The following is a 17,188-nucleotide window of genomic DNA, read 5'->3' as shown; positions in this document are numbered from 1 at the left end:
CGAACAAGAGGAGGGGTGAGGAGGGAAGGAGGGAGGGAGGGACTAACCAACCAACGAGGGGAGCGATGACGATGGAGGGAGGGAGTAACCAACGAGGGGAGCGATGAGGAGGAGGGAGGGAGGGAGGGAGGGGGGGGGACAAACCAACGAGGGAGTGATGAGGAGGGAGGGAGGGAGGGAGGGAGTAACCAACGAGGGGAGCGATGAGGAGGGAGGGAGGGAGGGCCGGAGGGAGGGGGGGGACAAACCAACGAGGGGAGTGATGAGGAGGGAGGGAGGGAGGGAGGGACTAACCAACGAGGGGAGCGATGACGATGGAGGGAGGGAGGGAGGGAGGGACTCTCATCTTGACCCTGCCTTCAGAGGAGCCTTTCCCTTCTGTTTTCCTCCTCTTCTTCTCCTGGACTAGGAGAGATAGCACCTTCACCTCTTCCTTTCCCTCTCAGTCCACCTCCTCGGGGATACGGAACAGCGCTGGATTGCCTCACCTCACACACCAAGACAGAAACAACATCACTAAACTGGGTGTTTTCGTGGGACAGTCCACATTTGTTGTTACTTTTACCTGTCACCTTCATCCTCCCTGTCATCAACACCATCAATTTCAACAGAATACACTTTTAAAGGTAAGAAATATTATTATTATTTTTTGTCATTCCATATTTGTAATGCATGTCCTATTCCAGGTGTCCATTATCAAACATGAGATTTAAATGTTCCTAGTTATATACATTCTAAAACCTTCAAAGGACTGATTATACTTATTTTGTTACATTAATAATCAACATAAAATTACTATTAATTCAATCTTTAATATGGAGGTGCAATATTGTGCTAGGAAACATTAACATTGCGTATTATGTTTTGTAATTTTAGTTAGAGTCAATGAGTTTTGTTGTAGTGGGTTTAGGACTAGTAATTCCAGTATAATACTCATGCTCAGCTAGGGAACAATGCCTTTTATTAATCTCTTACAATGGAGAAAGTGCCGTTAATTGACACACAGCAGGCAATTCACACATTCTGTATGGTTGATTAATCCACTGTCTGCTGATTTTCGATTTTAATTTAATACAATTTTATTTCAATATCATCGCTAGACAGTTTGCGATCATCGCCAGGCTTGTTGATTTCTCCCTTGCCCATATTCTCTACTGTGGGAAGAAAATGAATGGTCTTAACCCCAGGCACCAGGACCAGTTCAGCTAGGCTAACGCTCAGACACAGAAGGAGACGTTTGATTTGCCAATTTAAAAACCTGGAATCAAATAAACACCTGTACGGTGTAGTAGATGTTAAGGGCCAATATAACACACCGTTACTCCCCAGATACACTGACTGGCAACTAGTATGATCAGGAGAGGTTCAGGACTAATCCAGTTAAAGAAACACTGTCTGTCTCAAATGGCACCCTATTGTCTATTTAGTGCACTACTTTTGACCAGGGCTCATAGGGACCTAAAAGAGTGCCATTTGAGACACAGACTTTATCTGCTTCCTCAATTGTTCCAATATATATTCCTGATTAATATACAACAGGTCAGATTTTCTGTAGTTTCCTGTAGTTTGATATAGTCTATGAGGAGGACAAATATTTAATTTGTATGAAAAAATAAAATAAAAATGTATGCACTCACTTAACTGTAAGTCGCTCTGGATAAGAGCGTCTGCTAAATGACGTGTGGTGCGTCCTGCTGTGTGTGGTGTGTCCACAAGGATGTCACATGTGACCAGCCAGGGGGCCAGCCAGGGGGTCATGTGACGTGGTTTCTGTATGAGGACCAAGTGTGCATGCAGACACACAATGGTAGTAGCTGATTGTTGTGATCACATGATGGGTCAGCCCACGTCTAGACCACATGGATCAGCTTATGACTCCCCTGGGAATGTCACACAGTCAGGCTTCCAGGCTCATTATACCTGCCAGCCCACAATACTCTAACAATACTCCCCTGGGAATGTCACACAGTCAGGCTTCCAGGCTCATTATACCTGCCAGCCCACAATACTCTAACAATACTCCCCTGGGTATCTCACACAGTCAGGCTTCCAGGCTCATTATACCTGCCAGCCCACAATACTCTAACAATACTCCCCTGGGTATCTCACACAGGCAGGCTTCCAGGCTCATTATACCTGCCAGCCCACAATACTCTAACAATACTCCCCTGGGTATCTCACACAGTCAGGCTTCCAGGCTCATTATACCTGCCAGCCCACAATACTCTAACAATACTCCCCTGGGTATCTCACACAGTCAGGCTTCCAGGCTCATTATACCTGCCAGCCCACAATACTCTAACAATACTCCCCTGGGTATCTCACACAGTCAGGCTTCCAGGCTCATTATACCTGCCAGCCCACAATACTCTAACAATACTCTCCTGGGTATCTCATACAGGCAGGCCTCTCTCTATTAACTCTAGTCTAGGGCAGGCATCTCTCTCTCTGTTAACTCTAGTCTAGGGCAGGCCTCTGTCTCTCTGTTAACTCTAGTATAAGGCAGGCCTCTCTCTCTCTCTGTTAACTCTAGTCAATGGCAGGCCTCTCTCTGCTAACTCTAGTCTAGGGCAGGCCTCTCTCTCTCTGTTAACTCTAGTCTAGGGCAGGCCTCTCTCTGTTAACTCTAGTCTATGGCAGGCCTCTCTCTCTCTTTGTTAACTCTAGTCTAGGGCTGGCCCCTCTGTTAACTCTAGTCTAGGGCAGGCCTCTCTCTGTTAACTCTAGTCTAGAGCAGGCCTCTCTCTGTTAACTCTAGTCTATGGCAGGCCTCTCTGTTAACTCTAGTCTAGGGCAGGCCTCTATCTCTGTTAACTCTAGTCTAGGGCAGGCCTCTCTCTGTTAACTCTAGTCTAGGGCAGGCCTCTCTCTGTTAACTCTAGTCTAGGGCAGGCCTCTCTGTTAACTCTAGTCTAGGGCAGGCCTCTATCTCTGTTAACTCTAGTCTAGGGCAGGCCTCTCTCTGTTAACTCTAGTCTAGGGCAGGCCTCTCTCTATGTTAACTCTAGTCTAGGGCAGGCCTCTCTCTGTTAACTCTAGTCTAAGGCAGGCCTCTCTCTCTCTGTTAACTCTAGTCTAGGGCAGGCCTCTCTCTCTCTGTTAACTCTAGTCTTGGGCAGGCCTCTCTCTCTGTTAACTCTAGTCGAGGGCAGGCATCTCTCTCTCTGTTAATTCTGTCTAGGGCAGGCCTCTATCTCTCTGTTAACTCTAGTCTAGGGAAGGCCTCTCCCTCTGTTAACTCTAGTCAATGGCAGGCCTCTGTCTCTCTGTTAAGGCAGGCATCTCTACCTGTTAACTCGAGTCAATTGCAGGCCTCTCTCTTTCTGTTAACTCTAGTGTAGGGCAGGCCTCTCTCTCTCTCTCTCTCTCTCTGTTAACTCTAGTCTAGGACAGGCATCTCTCTCTCTGTTAACTCTAGTATAGGGCAGGCCTCTCTCTGTTAACTCTAGTCTAGGGCAGGCCTCTCCCTCTGTTAACTCTAGTTTAGGGCAGGCCTCTCTCTCTGTTAACTCTAGTCAATGGCAGGCCTCTCTCTCTGTTAACTCTAGTGTAGGGCAGGCCTCTGTCTCTCTGTTAACTCTAGTATAGGGCAGGCCTCTGTCTCTGTTAACTCTAGTCTAGGGCTGGCCTCAATCTCTGTTAACTCTAGTCTAGGGCAGGCCTCTCTGTTAACTATAGTCTAGGGCAGGCCTCTCTCTCTGTTAACTCTAGTCAATGGCAGGCCTCTCTCTCTGTTAACTCTAGTGTAGGGCAGGCCTCTGTCTCTCTGTTAACTCTAGTATAGGGCAGGCCTCTGTCTCTGTTAACTCTAGTCTAGGGCAGGCCTCTCTCTCTGTTAACTCTAGTCTAGGGCAGGTCTCTCTCTCTGTTAACTCTAGTCTAAGGCAGGCCTCTCTCTGTTAACTCTAGTCGAGGGCAGGCCTCTCTCTCTATGTTAACTCTAGTCCAGGGCTGGCCTCTCTCTCTCTGTTAACTCTAGTCTAGGGCAGGCCTCTCTCTCTCTGTTAACTCTAGTCTAGGGCAGGCCTCTATCTCTCTGCTAACTCTAGTCTAGGGCAGGCATCTCTGTTAACTCTAGTCTAGGGCAGGCCTCTCTCTCTCTGTTAACTCTAGTCTAGGGCAGGCATCTATGTTAACTCTAGTCTAGGGCAGGCCTCTCTCTCTCTGTTCACTCTAGTCTAGGGCAGGCCTCTTACTGTTAACTCTAGTCTAGGGCAGGCCTCTCTCTATATATTAACTCTAGTCTAGGGCTGGCCTCTCTCTCTCTGTTAACTCTGTCTAGAGCAGGCCTCTCTGTTAACTCTAGTCTAGGGCAGGCCTCTCTCTCTGTGAACTCTAGTCTATGGCAGGCCTCTCTCTCTCTCTTTGTTAACTTTAGTCTATTGCAGGCCTCTCTCTCTCTCTGTTAACTCTAGTCTAGGGCAGGCCTCTATCTATCTGTTAACTCTAGTGTAGGGCAGGCCTCTATCTCTCTGTTAACTCTAGTCTAGGGCAGGCCTCTATCTATCTGTTAACTCTAGTGTAGGGCAGGCCTCTATCTCTCTGTTAACTCTAGTCTAGGGCAGGCCTCAATCTCTCTGTTAACTCTAGTGTAGGGCAGGCCTCTATCTCTCTGTTAACTCTAGTCTAGGGCAGGCCTCAATCTCTCTGTTAACTCTAGTGTAGGGCAGGCCTCTATCTCTCTGTTAACTCTAGTCTAGGGCAGGCCTCTCTCTCTCTCTCTGTTAACTCTAGTGTAGGGCAGGCCTCTATCTCTCTGTTAACTCTAGTCTAGGGCAGGCCTCTCTCTCTCTCTCTGTTAACTCTAGTCTAGGGCAGGCCTCCGTCTCTGTGTTAACTCTAGACTAGGGCAGCCCTCTCTCTCTGTTAACTCTTTCTAGTGCAGGGCTCTATCTCTCTCTTGCTCTCTCTCGCTCTCTCTCACGCTCTCTGTGTGTGTTAATGCTAGTCTAGGGACAACGGCCAAAGTAGGAAAGCAAATACTGTAATGCCTTTTGTCCTACTCTGCTGCCTTAACCTATAGGCCTAATCTCTAGCCTAACCTATAGGCCTAATCTCTAGCCTAACCTATAGGCCTAATCTGTAGCCTAACCTATAGGCCTAATCTGTAGCCTAACCTATAGGCCTAATCTCTAGCCTAACCTATAGGCCTAATCTCTAGCCTAACCTATAGGCCTAATCTGTAGCCTAACCTATAGGCCTAATCTCTAGCCTAACCTATAGGCCTAATCTGTAGCCTAACCTATAGGCCTAATCTCTAGCCTAACCTATAGGCCTTAATCAGTAGCCTAACCTATAGGCCTAATCAGTAGCCTAACCTATAGGCCTAATCTGTAGCCTAACCTATAGGCCTAATCTCTAGCCTAACCTATAGGCCTAATCTCTAGCCTAACCTATAGGCCTAATCTCTAGCCTAACCTATAGGCCTAATCTGTAGCCTAACCTATAGGCCTAATCTGTAGCCTAACCTATAGGCCTAATCTCTAGCCTAACCTATAGGCCTAATCTGTAGCCTAACCTATAGGCCTAATCTGTAGCCTAACCTATAGGCCTAATCTCTAGCCTAACCTATAGGCCTAATCTGTAGCCTAACCTATAGGCCTAATCTCTAGCCTAACCTATAGGCCTAACAAATCTCATGAGTCTTGACATGGTGCTTTATTTTTATTGGTCTCTGTCTCTCCATCTGTCTCTGTCTGTCTGGACGCTTTGTGGTCCTCCTCTCCAGTCTCAACATGTATCTGGAGAATAAAGGTGACCTGGACCTAAAGACCTCAGCAGCCACGGGCCACCAGGGAAGGTCCAGTCTGAGGACAGCGGAGGCGGTGGCAGGGGCGAGCTACGGGGACGTGGCGGGGAACTTTGGAGGTCTACGTCTGCTGGAGGGATTCTCAGGAAGGAGAGAGTCTCAGAAATTACAGCAGGCCTCCGCCAGATCCCCAGGGAACTGTGTTCTGCATGCTGAAGATGGGTAGGAACAACCGTAGCTGTAGCCTGCGTCCAAAATGACATGCTAACCTACATTTTACATTTATGTTTTAGTCATTTATCAGCCGCTCTTATCCAGAGTGACTTAATGGAGCAATTAGGGTTAAGTGCCTTGTTCAAGGGCACATCGGCAGATTTTTCACCTAGTCGACTCGGATATTCGAACCAGTCTTTTCAGTTACTGGCCCAACTCTCTTAGTCACTACAGTATACAGAAGGGCAGGTCACTACAGAAGGGCAGGTCACTACAGGAGAGCAGGTCACTACAGGAGAGCAGGTCACTACAGGAGAGCAGGTCACTACAGGAGAGCAGGTCACTACAGGAGAGCAGGTCACTACAGGAGAGCAGGTCACTACAGGAGAGCAGGTCACTACAGGAGAGCAGGTCACTACAGGAGAGCAGGTCACTACAGGAGAGCAGGTCACTACAGGAGAGCAGGTCACTACAGGAGAGCAGGTCACTACAGGAGGGCAGGTCACTACAGTGCTCCCGTGCGCAAAGCCAGGTCCATACAGAAATGGTTTGTCGAGATCAGTGTGGAAGAACTTGACTGGCCTGTACAGAGCCCTGACCTCAACCCCATCGAACACCTTTGGGATGAATTGGAACGCCGACTGCGAGCCAGGCCTAATCGCCCAACATCAGTGACCGACCTCACTAATGCTCTTGTGGCTGAATGGAAGCAAGTCCCCGCAGCAATGTTCCAACATCTAGTGGAAAGCCTTCCCAGAAGAGTGGAGGCTGTTATAGCAGCAAAGGGGGGACCAACTCCATATTAATGCCCATGATGTTGGAATGAGATGTTCGATGAGCAGGTGTCCACATACTTTTGGTCATGTAGTGTCATTCAAATCCCCGTGTCTGTACAGTTTCCTCATAGACTGTTAATGTTGAACGCACAGAAAAGTTGATACTGTGATATTTCAAAACTTTTAAAACCATGATTAGAGAGACTCAACGAATACAGCGGAGGGAGGGTGAACGGAGGGAGGGTGAGTCGGGTGAGAGGCAGCCTCACTGCTGCTCCCTCACTGCTGCTCCCTCACTGCCTCTCCCTCACTGCTGCTCCCTCACTGCTTCTCCCTCACTGCTTCTCCCTCACTGCTGCTCCCTCACTGCTGCTCCCTCACTGCTTCTCCCTCACTGCTTCTCCCTCACTGCTTCTCCCTCACTGCTGCTCCCTCACTGCTTCTCCCTCACTGCTTCTCCCTCACTGCTTCTCCCTCACTGCTTCTCCCTCACTGCTTCTCCCTCACTGCTGCTCCCTCACTGCTGCTCCCTCACTGCTTCTCCCTCACTGCTGCTCCCTCACTGCTGCTCCCTCACTGCTTCTCCCTCACTGCTTCTCCCTCACTGCTGCTCCCTCACTGCTGCTCCCTCACTGCTGCTCCCTCACTGCTGCTCCCTCACTGCTGCTCCCTCACTGCTTCTCCCTCACTGCTGCTCCCTCACTGCTGCTCCCTCACTGCTGCTCCCTCACTGCTTCTCCCTCACTGCTGCTCCCTCACTGCTTCTCCCTCACTGCTGCTCCCTCACTGCTGCTCCCTCACTGCTGCTCCCTCACTGCTGCTCCCTCACTGCTTCTCCCTCACTGCTTCTCCCTCACTGCTGCTCCCTCACTGCTTCTCCCTCACTGCTTCTCCCTCACTGCTTCTCCCTCACTGCTTCTCCCTCACTGCTGCTCCCTCACTGCTTCTCCCTCACTGCTTCTCCCTCACTGCTTCTCCCTCACTGCTTCTCCCTCACTGCTGCTCCCTCACTGCTTCTCCCTCACTGCTGCTCCCTCACTCCCCTCAGACTGACCATCAGATACAGGCCATCAGTCCAGTAAAAATAAAAGTAAATTATAATGCTCACTCAGCTGTGCCTCACAAGTAATACAACACATCATATATTACCGGTGTGATCATATATAAACATTTTCTAATATAATTTCAAAATGGTCTGAGAAGGACAACATTGGCAGGGCAATTCAAGCGATATGCAGTTATAATGTACTGGGCCTATAGCCTACTGCACAAACCTTATTGCTACAGAACTGTTTTCAATTGGTTAATGTTGCATAAGCTTATGTTTTTATAGCTAAATATAAACTTAGTTATTATCAGAACATCATTAGCCATGTAAATAATGTTATCTGAAGAAAAAAATGTAACCTAAACAATCTGTTATTTTAGCAAAATACGTTGTTCCGTTATATAATGAGGAGCTTTTTTCCACATTAGAACTAAAAAGCTGATTTACTGGACCATCAGTTTATTCTAGTACCATTTAGTTTTGAGATTATATTTTTCTATTTTTGTGGTAGAAATTACATTTAAAGGGAGCAGTACACCAACATCTGAAATATACTTAATTGTATTGACAAAAAGTGATTAATCCGTTGATCCTGAGAGACAATGACCAAAAATATGGCTTAGTTGTCTTTCTTGACTTCCCTCACAGCTAGCATTAGCATCGCTGCTAGTGAAACAATGGGAATGGTAGGGCAGGATGCTTCAAAAACAACACATCCTCAGTCACTTCAAAACAAATGTTATAATAACCAATAATAATCATTACTTGATTTATATAGCGCTTTTAAATACAAGTAACAAAGTGCTTCACATCATAAAATAATAAAATAAAAGTACTAACAAAGAAACAGGAGGAAGGAGAATTAAAAAAGATAGCTAATTCAAATCAGACGTTTAAAATTAGACGTTAAAATCAGACATACTATATACAGGGTCAGTTCCAGTACCATATTAACAATGTGCAGGGATACTGGAGTGATGGAGGTAGATATGTATAGGGGTCAGGTGACTATATACAGGGTCAGTTCAATACCATATTAACAATGTGCAGGGATACTGGAGTGATGGAGGTAGATATGTATAGGGGTCAGGTGACTATATACAGGGTCAGTTCAATACCATATTAACAATGTGCAGGGATACTGGAGTGATGGAGGTAGATATGTATAGGGGTCAGGTGACTATATACAGGGTCAGTTCAATACCATATTAACAATGTGCAGGGATACTGGCGTGATGGAGGTAGATATGTATAAGGGTCAGGTGACTATATACAGGGCCAGTTCAATACCATATTAACAATGTGCAGGGATACTGGAGTGATGGAGGTAGATATGTATAAGGGTAAGGGGACAGGGATACTGGAGTGATGGAGGTAGATATGTATAGGGGTCAGGTGACAGGGATACTGGAGTGATGGAGGTAGATATGTATAGGGGTCAGGTGACAGGGATACTGGAGTGATGGAGGTAGATATGTATAGGGGTAAGGGGACAGGGATACTGGAGTGATGGAGGTAGATATGTATAGGGGTCAGGGGTCAGGGATACTGGAGTGATGGAGGTAGATATGTATAGGGGTAAGGGGACAGGGATACTGGAGTGATGGAGGTAGATATGTATAGGGGTCAGGGGTCAGGGATACTGGAGTGATGGAGGTAGATATTGTTTTTATTACGTTACTTAGGTTGATGCACGGGTGCTTCCATAGACTCTTAAGGATTGAAGCTGTTCTGGTTTGTGGTGACCCAACGCCCTCTTAAGATACTTTATGTTGGTGTTTACTTTATTTTGGCAGTTACCTGTATATCTGTAACGTATACACAGGGAGTCAGGAAGCAGGTGCAGAAGGTGAGTTCAATAATAAGACACATGAAGATAATCAAAACAGGGGTAGCGTACTGAAAACGTAAACAAAACCAATACTGCCTGAAGACTGAGGCTACTGAGGGCTGAATAAAGGGAGAGTAATCAGGGTGATGATGAAGTCCAGGTGTGCTTAACGATGCGGAGCAGGTGTGCACAATGATGGTTGCCAGGTGAGTGTAATGATGGTTGCCAGGTGTGCACAATGATGGTTGCCAGGTGTGTGTAATGTGTGTTGCCAGGTGTGTGTAATGATGGTTGCCAGGTGTGCACAATGATGGTTGCCAGGTGTGCGTAATGATGGGTTGCCAGGTGTGCGTAATGATGGTTGCCAGGTGTGCGTAATGATGGGTTGCCAGGTGTGCGTAATGATGGGTTGCCAGGTGTGCTTAATGATGGTTGCCAGGGGTCCGTAATGATGGTTGCCAGGTGTGTGTAATGATGGTTGCCAGGTGTGTGTAATGATGGTTGCCAGGTGTTTAATGATGGTTGCCAGGTGTGCGTAATGTGTGTTGCCAGGTGTGCGTAATGATGGTTGCCAGGTTTGCGTAATGATGGTTGCCAGGTGTGCGTAATGATGGTTGCCAGGTGTGCATAAAGATGGTTGCCAGGTGTTTAATGATGGTTGCTAGGTGTGCGTAATGATGGTTGCCAGGTGTGTGTAATGATGGTTGCCAGGTGTGCACAATGATGGTTGCCAGGTGTGCGTAATGATGGTTGCCAGGTGTGCGTAATGATGGGTTGCCAGGTGTGCGTAATGATGGTTGCCAGGTGTGCGCAATGATGGTTGCCAGGTGTGCGTAATGATGGTTGCCAGGTTTGCGTAATGATGGTTGCCAGGTGTGCGTAATGATGGTTGCCAGGTGTGCATAAAGATGGTTGCCAGGTGTTTAATGATGGTTGCCAGGTGTGCGTAATGATGGTTGCCAGGTGTGTGTAATGATGGTTGCCAGGTGTGCACAATGATGGTTGCCAGGTGTGCGTAATGATGGTTGCCAGGTGTGCACAATGATGGTTGCCAGGTGTGCGTAATGATGGGTTGCCAGGTGTGCGTAATGATGGTTGCCAGGTGTGCGTAATGATGGGTTGCCAGGTGTGCGTAATGATGGGTTGCCAGGTGTGCTTAATGATGGTTGCCAGGGGTCCGTAATGATGGTTGCCAGGTGTGTGTAATGATGGTTGCCAGGTGTGTGTAATGATGGTTGCCAGGTGTTTAATGATGGTTGCCAGGTGTGCGTAATGTGTGTTGCCAGGACCAGTGGTTAGTAGGCCGGTGATGTCGAGCGGGAGAGCGGGAGTAGGTGTGACAATATCTCTGCAGATGATCTGTCTTGGATTTAGCCCTCAGTAGCCTCAGTCTTCACCTTCTGCACCTGCTTCCTGCTTCCTGTGTATACGTTACAGATATACAGGTCTATCTGGTCAGAATCACAGATACAGGTCACCCTCCACCCTGTGGTGGTATGGATAACTTGTTATTATGTCTACAGGGAAACCAAGATTCAAATTAAGGTCCTATCTCTCCAATTACTAGGCAGAATTCTGTGTTTTTTGCAAAGTTTTAAAAAGTCCACATTGATACAGAAACACTCAACAGTGATTTATATTTCTTAAGAACAAGTTGATTGTCAAAGTCAGTATTTTAAAGAATTGAATAAACCACCTTTGGGCTATGATTCCCAAAATGACCCCAGTCTGTAGTTTGAGGGTTAAGGGGTTGTAGAAATCACGTTACACGAGGAGTTGTTGAACCATCAAATCAGAGATTCCTAGTGTGAGCTCTGTGTAAACTGATGGACAAGAGAGTGTAAGTATTCACAGTATTCAGTCACAGCGGGCCAAATCCGGACTAAAAGAAAGGTAGAGAGAGGGAGAGCGAGAAAGGGAGAGTGGGAGGGGGGGGGTAGGGGGAGGGGGAGGGGGGGTAATCTCAGACCTGTGGTTGCTTTCACGTTATTGGGATTAAACTCAAATTAAACAGATTAAACTCTGGAATTTGGGTTTTACGAACAGAGCAGGACGAAGGCAGACCTGCACATGATGAAATGTGTCAGAAGATATTTGATCTCTGAGTGTGACGGCGTTTGCATTCCAAATGACCCCCTATTCCTTATATAGTGCACAACTTTAGGCCAGAGAATGGCACCCTATTCCCTATGTAGTGCACTACTTTAGACCAGAGAATGGCACCCTATTCCCTATATAGTGCACTACTTTAGACCAGAGAATGGCACCCTATTCCCTATGTAGTGCACTACTTTAGACCAGAGAATGACCCCCTATTCCCTATGTAGTGCATTACTTTAGACCAGAGAATGACACCCTATTCCCTATGTAGTGCACTATTTTAGACCAGAGAATGACCCCCTATTCCCTATGTAGTGCATTACTTTAGACCAGAGAATGGCACCCTATTCCCTATGTAGTGCACTACTTTAGACCAGAGAATGGCACCCTATTCCCTATGTAGTGCACTACTTTAGACCAGAGAATGGCACCCTATTCCCTATGTAGTGCACTACTTTAGACCAGAGAATGGCACCCTATTCCCTATGTAGTGCACTACTTTAGACCAGAGCCCTATGAGAGGCAATTATACAGTTCCCCTTTTTCATCTCCGTCTCTAATTCCTGTTACAGTTTCCTTTCCGCTTCAGGTCAGTCGTCTGTCCTCGGGTCAGACACACTTCATAAACTGTGGAGTGCTCCTTTTATTTTAAAAACTCAATCTGGCTTTCAACTTACTCTTGAAAGTTGGTGTAGTGGAAAGCACAAGGTGCCGTTTTGAAATTGGGCAGCGCATCAGGAGTTTTCCTCTTGTCCATGTCATCGCAGACCTTAGAGAGCTATTTATAACTTGTCAGAAACGTCCAGATCAACTAGCTCATGTCAGCTAATGTTTTTTAGCTAGGTTTTTTAGCCCATAGATTTTGTAGTAATGTTCGAGTCACTCAAATATCACGTGAATACACATTAGACATGGCAACAGAGGGAGTTGAATAAGAGGGATGTGAACAGTTTGTGTCATGAACAGTGCTTGTGCCCATAGATATATAGATGTGGGGGAGGGGCGTGGGATGTATATAGATGTGGGGGAGGGGCGTGGGATGTATATAGATGTGGGGGAGGGGCGTGGGATGTATATAGATGTGGGGAGGGGCGTGGGATGTATATAGATGTGGGGGGGGGCGTGGATGTATATAGATGTGGGGAGGGGCGTGGGATGTATATAGATGTGGGGGAGGGGCGTGGGATGTATATAGATGTGGGGGAGGGGCGGGATGTATATAGATGTGGGGGGAGGGGGCGTGGGATGTATATAGATGTGGGGGAGGGCGTGGGATGTATATAGATGTGGGGAGGGCGTGGGATGTATATAGATGTGGGGAGGGCGTGGGATGTATATAGATGTGGGGAGGGGCGTGGGATGTATAGATGTGGGGGGAGGGGGTGGGATGTATATAGATGTGGGGGAGGGGCGTGGGATGTAATAGATGTGGGGGAGGGGCGGGATGTATATAGATGGGGGGAGGGGCGCGGGATGTATATAGATGTGGGGGAGGGGCGCGGGATGTATATAGATGTGGGGGAGGGGCCGCGGGATGTATAGATGCGGGGGGGGGCGCGGGATGTATATAGATGCGGGGAGGGGGCGTGGGATGTATATAGATGCGGGAGGGGCGTGGGATGTATAGATGCGGGGGAGGGGCGTGGGATGTATATAGATGCGGGGGAGGTGTGGGATGTATATAGATGTGGGGGAGGGGCGTGGGATGTATATAGATGTGGGGGGAGGGGCGTGGGATGTATTAGATGCGGGGAGGGGCGTGGGATGTATATAGATGTGGGGGAGGGGCGTGGGATGTATATAGATGTGGGGGAGGGGCGTGGGATGTATATAGATGTGGGGGAGGGGCGTGGGATGTATATAGATGTGGGGGAGGGGCGTGGGATGTATATAGATGTGGGGGAAGGGGCGTGGGATATATATAGATGTGGGGAGGGCGTGGGATGTATATAGATGTGGGGGAGGGGCGCGGGATGTATATAGATGCGGGGGAGGGGCGTGGGATGTATATAGATGTGGGGGGAGGGGCGTGGGATGTATATAGATGTGGGGGAGGGGCGTGGGATGTATATAGATGTGGGGGAGGGGCGTGGGATGTATATAGATGTGGGGGAGGGGCGCGGGATGTATATAGATGTGGGGGAGGGGCGTGGGATGTATATAGATGTGGGGGAGGGGGGCGTGGGATGTATATAGATGTGGGGGGAGGGGCGGATGTATATAGATGTGGGGGAGGCGCGGGATGTATATAGATGTGGGGGAGGGGCGCGGGATGTATATAGATGTGGGGAGGGGCGGGATGTATAGATGCGGGGAGGGGCGCGGATGTATATAGATGCGGGGGGGGCGCGGGATGTATATAGATGCGGGAGGGGCGCGGGATGTATATAGATGCAGGGGAGGGCGTGGGATGTATATAGATGCGGGGGAGGGGCGGGATGTATATAGATGCGGGGGAGGGTGTGGGATGTATATAGATGTGGGGGAGGGGCGGGGATGTATATAGATGTGGGGGAGGGGCGTGGGATGTATATAGATGCGGGGAGGGGCGTGGATGTATATAGATGTGGGGGGAGGGTGGGATGTATATAGATGTGGGGGAGGGGGCGGGATGTATATAGATGTGGGGGAGGGGCGGGATGTATATAGATGTGGGGGAGGGGCGGGATGTATATAGATGTGGGGGAGGGGCGTGGGATATATATAGATGTGGGGGAGGGGCGTGGGATGTATATAGATGTGGGGGAGGGGCGCGGGATGTATATAGATGCGGGGGAGGGGGCGTGGGATGTATATAGATGTGGGGAGGGGCGGGATGTATATAGATGTGGGGGAGGGGGCGTGGGATGTATATAGATGTGGGGGAGGGGGCGTGGGATGTATATAGATGTGGGGGAGGGGGCGTGGGATGTAATAGATGTGGGGGAGGGGCGTGGGATGTATATAGATGTGGGGGAGGGGGCGCGGGATGTGTATAGATGTGGGGGAGGGCGCGGGATGTATATAGATGTGGGGAGGGGGCGGATGTATATAGATGTGGGGGAGGGGCGTGGATGTATATAGATGTGGGGGAGGGGCGTGGATGTATATAGATGTGGGGGAGGGGCGTGGGATGTATATAGATGTGGGGGAGGGGCGTGGGATGTATATAGATGTGGGGGAGGGGCGTGGGATGTATATAGATGTGGGGGAGGGGCGTGGGATGTATATAGATGTGGGGGAGGGGCGCGGGATGTATATAGATGTGGGGGAGTGGCGCGGGATGTATATAGATGTGGGGGAGGGGCGCGGGATGTATATAGATGTGGGGGAGGGGCGCGGGATGTATATAGATGCGGGGAAGGGGCGCGGGATGTATATAGATGCGGGGGAGGGGCGCGGGATGTATATAGATGCGGGGAGGGGCGCGGGATGTATATAGATGCAGGGGAGGGGCGCGGGATGTATATAGATGCGGGGAGGGGCGCGGGATGTATATAGATGCGGGGAGGGGCGCGGGATGTTCCCCAATGCTGGAAGGGGGGCCTGAGTGAAAAGGTTTGGGAACCCCTGTTCTAGACTACCTGTTTCCACCCCTCTCCTTCCTCTGTAAAAAGCAATAAAATATCTTCATTGTTGGATAACAGTATCTACGAGGATTAGTTAACCAGTATCTATACTTTATCCCTATGTAACTATCTATACCTTATTTAAACCTATCTTTACCTTATGTAACCCTATCTATACCTTATCCCTATGTAACCCTATCTATACCTTATCCCTATGTAACCCTATCTATACCTTATCCTTATGTAACCCTATCTATACCTTATCCCTATGTAACCCTATCTATACCTTATCCCTATGTAACCCTATCTATACCTTATCCCTATGTAACCCTATTTATACCTTATCCCTATGTAACCCTATATATACATTATCCCTATGTAACCCTATCTATACATTATCCCTATGTAACCCTATCTATAACTTATCCCTATGTAACCCTATTTATACCTTATCCCTATGTAACCCTATCTATACCTTATCCCTATGTAACCCTATCTATACCTTATCCCTATGTAACCCTATCTATACATTATCCCTATGTAACCCTATCGATACCTTATCCCTATGTAACCCTATCTATACCTTATCCCAATGTAACCCTGTATAAACTCAGCAAAAAAAGAAACATCCCTTTTTCAGAACCCTGTCTTTCAAAGATAATTTGTAAAAATCCAAATAACTTCACAGATCTTCATTGTAAAGGGTTTAAACACAACAATTATTGAACATGCACCTGTGGAACGGTCGTTAAGACACTAACAGCTTACAGACGGTAGGCAATTAAGGTTATGAAAACTTAGGACACTAAAGAGGCCTTTCTACTGACTCTGAAAAACACCAAAAGAAAGATGCCCAGGGTCCTTGCTCATCTGTGTGAACGTGCCTTAGGCATGCAGCAAGGAGGCATGAGGACTGCAGATGTGGCCAGGGCAATAAATTGCAATGTCCGTACTGTGAGACGCCTAAGACAGTGCTACAGGGAGACGGGACGGACAGCTGATCGTCCTCGCAGTGGCAGACCACGTGTAACAACACCTGCACAGGATCGGTACATCTGAACATCACACCTGCGGGACAGGTACAGGATGGCAACAACGACTGCCCGAGTTACACCAGGAACGCACAATCCCTCCATCAGTGCTCAGACTGTCTGCAATAGGCTGAGAGAGGCTGGACTGAGGGCTTGTAGGCCTGTTGTAAGGCAGGTCCTCACCAGACATCACCAACAACAATGTCGCTTATGGGCACAAACCCACCGTCGCTGGACCAGACAGGACTGACAAAAAGCGTTCTTCACTGACGAGTCGCGGTTTTGTCTCACCAGGGGTGATGGTCGGATTCGCGGTTATCGTCGAAGGAATGAGCGTTACACCGAGGCCTGTACTCTGGAGCGGGATCGATTTGGAGGTGGAGGGTCCGTCATGGTCTGGGGCGGTGTGTCACACCATCATCGGACTGAGCTTGTTGTCATTGCAGGCAATCTCAACGCTGTGCGTTACAGGGAAGACATCCTCCTCCCTCATGTGGTACCCTTCCTGCAGGCTCATCCTGACATGACCCTCCAGCATGACAATGCCACCAGCCATACTGCTCATTCTGTGCGTGATTTCCTGCAAGACAGGAATGTCAGTGTTCTGCCATGGCCAGCGAAGAGCCCGGATCTCAATCCCATTGAGCACGTCTAGGACCTGTTGGATCGGAGGGTGAGGGCTAAGGCCATTCCCCTCAGAAATGTCCGGGAACTTGCAGGTGCCTTGGTGGAAGAGTGGGGTAACATCTCACAGCAAAAATGAGGAGGAGATGCACTGCAGTACTTAATGCAGCTGGTGGCCACACCAGATACTGACTGTTACTTTTGATTTTGACCCCCCCTTTGTTCAGGGACACATTATTCAATTTCTGTTAGTCACATGTCTGTGGAA

The 17,188-nt window shown here is 48.4% G+C and overlaps 1 protein-coding gene across 1 annotated transcript in view; it reads left to right on the top strand.

Moving 5' to 3' along the window:
- Window positions 1–415: 415 nt before the first annotated feature.
- oca2 (oculocutaneous albinism II) overlaps window positions 416–17,188 on the top strand; it is a 187,140-nt gene continuing 170,367 nt past the window's right edge. Inside the window, exons 1-2 of the mRNA XM_041838659.2 lie at window positions 416–626; window positions 5,729–5,971. Of these exons, the coding sequence (XP_041694593.1) occupies window positions 5,736–5,971 (236 nt within the window). The 5' untranslated portion in view covers window positions 416–626; window positions 5,729–5,735. The remainder of the gene's footprint in view (window positions 627–5,728; window positions 5,972–17,188) is intronic.

The sequence above is a fragment of the Coregonus clupeaformis genome, chromosome 20, assembly GCF_020615455.1.
Source record: "Coregonus clupeaformis isolate EN_2021a chromosome 20, ASM2061545v1, whole genome shotgun sequence".
Classification (NCBI taxonomy): domain Eukaryota; kingdom Metazoa; phylum Chordata; class Actinopteri; order Salmoniformes; family Salmonidae; genus Coregonus; species Coregonus clupeaformis.
This window is presented reverse-complemented; position numbering and strand designations above follow the sequence as displayed.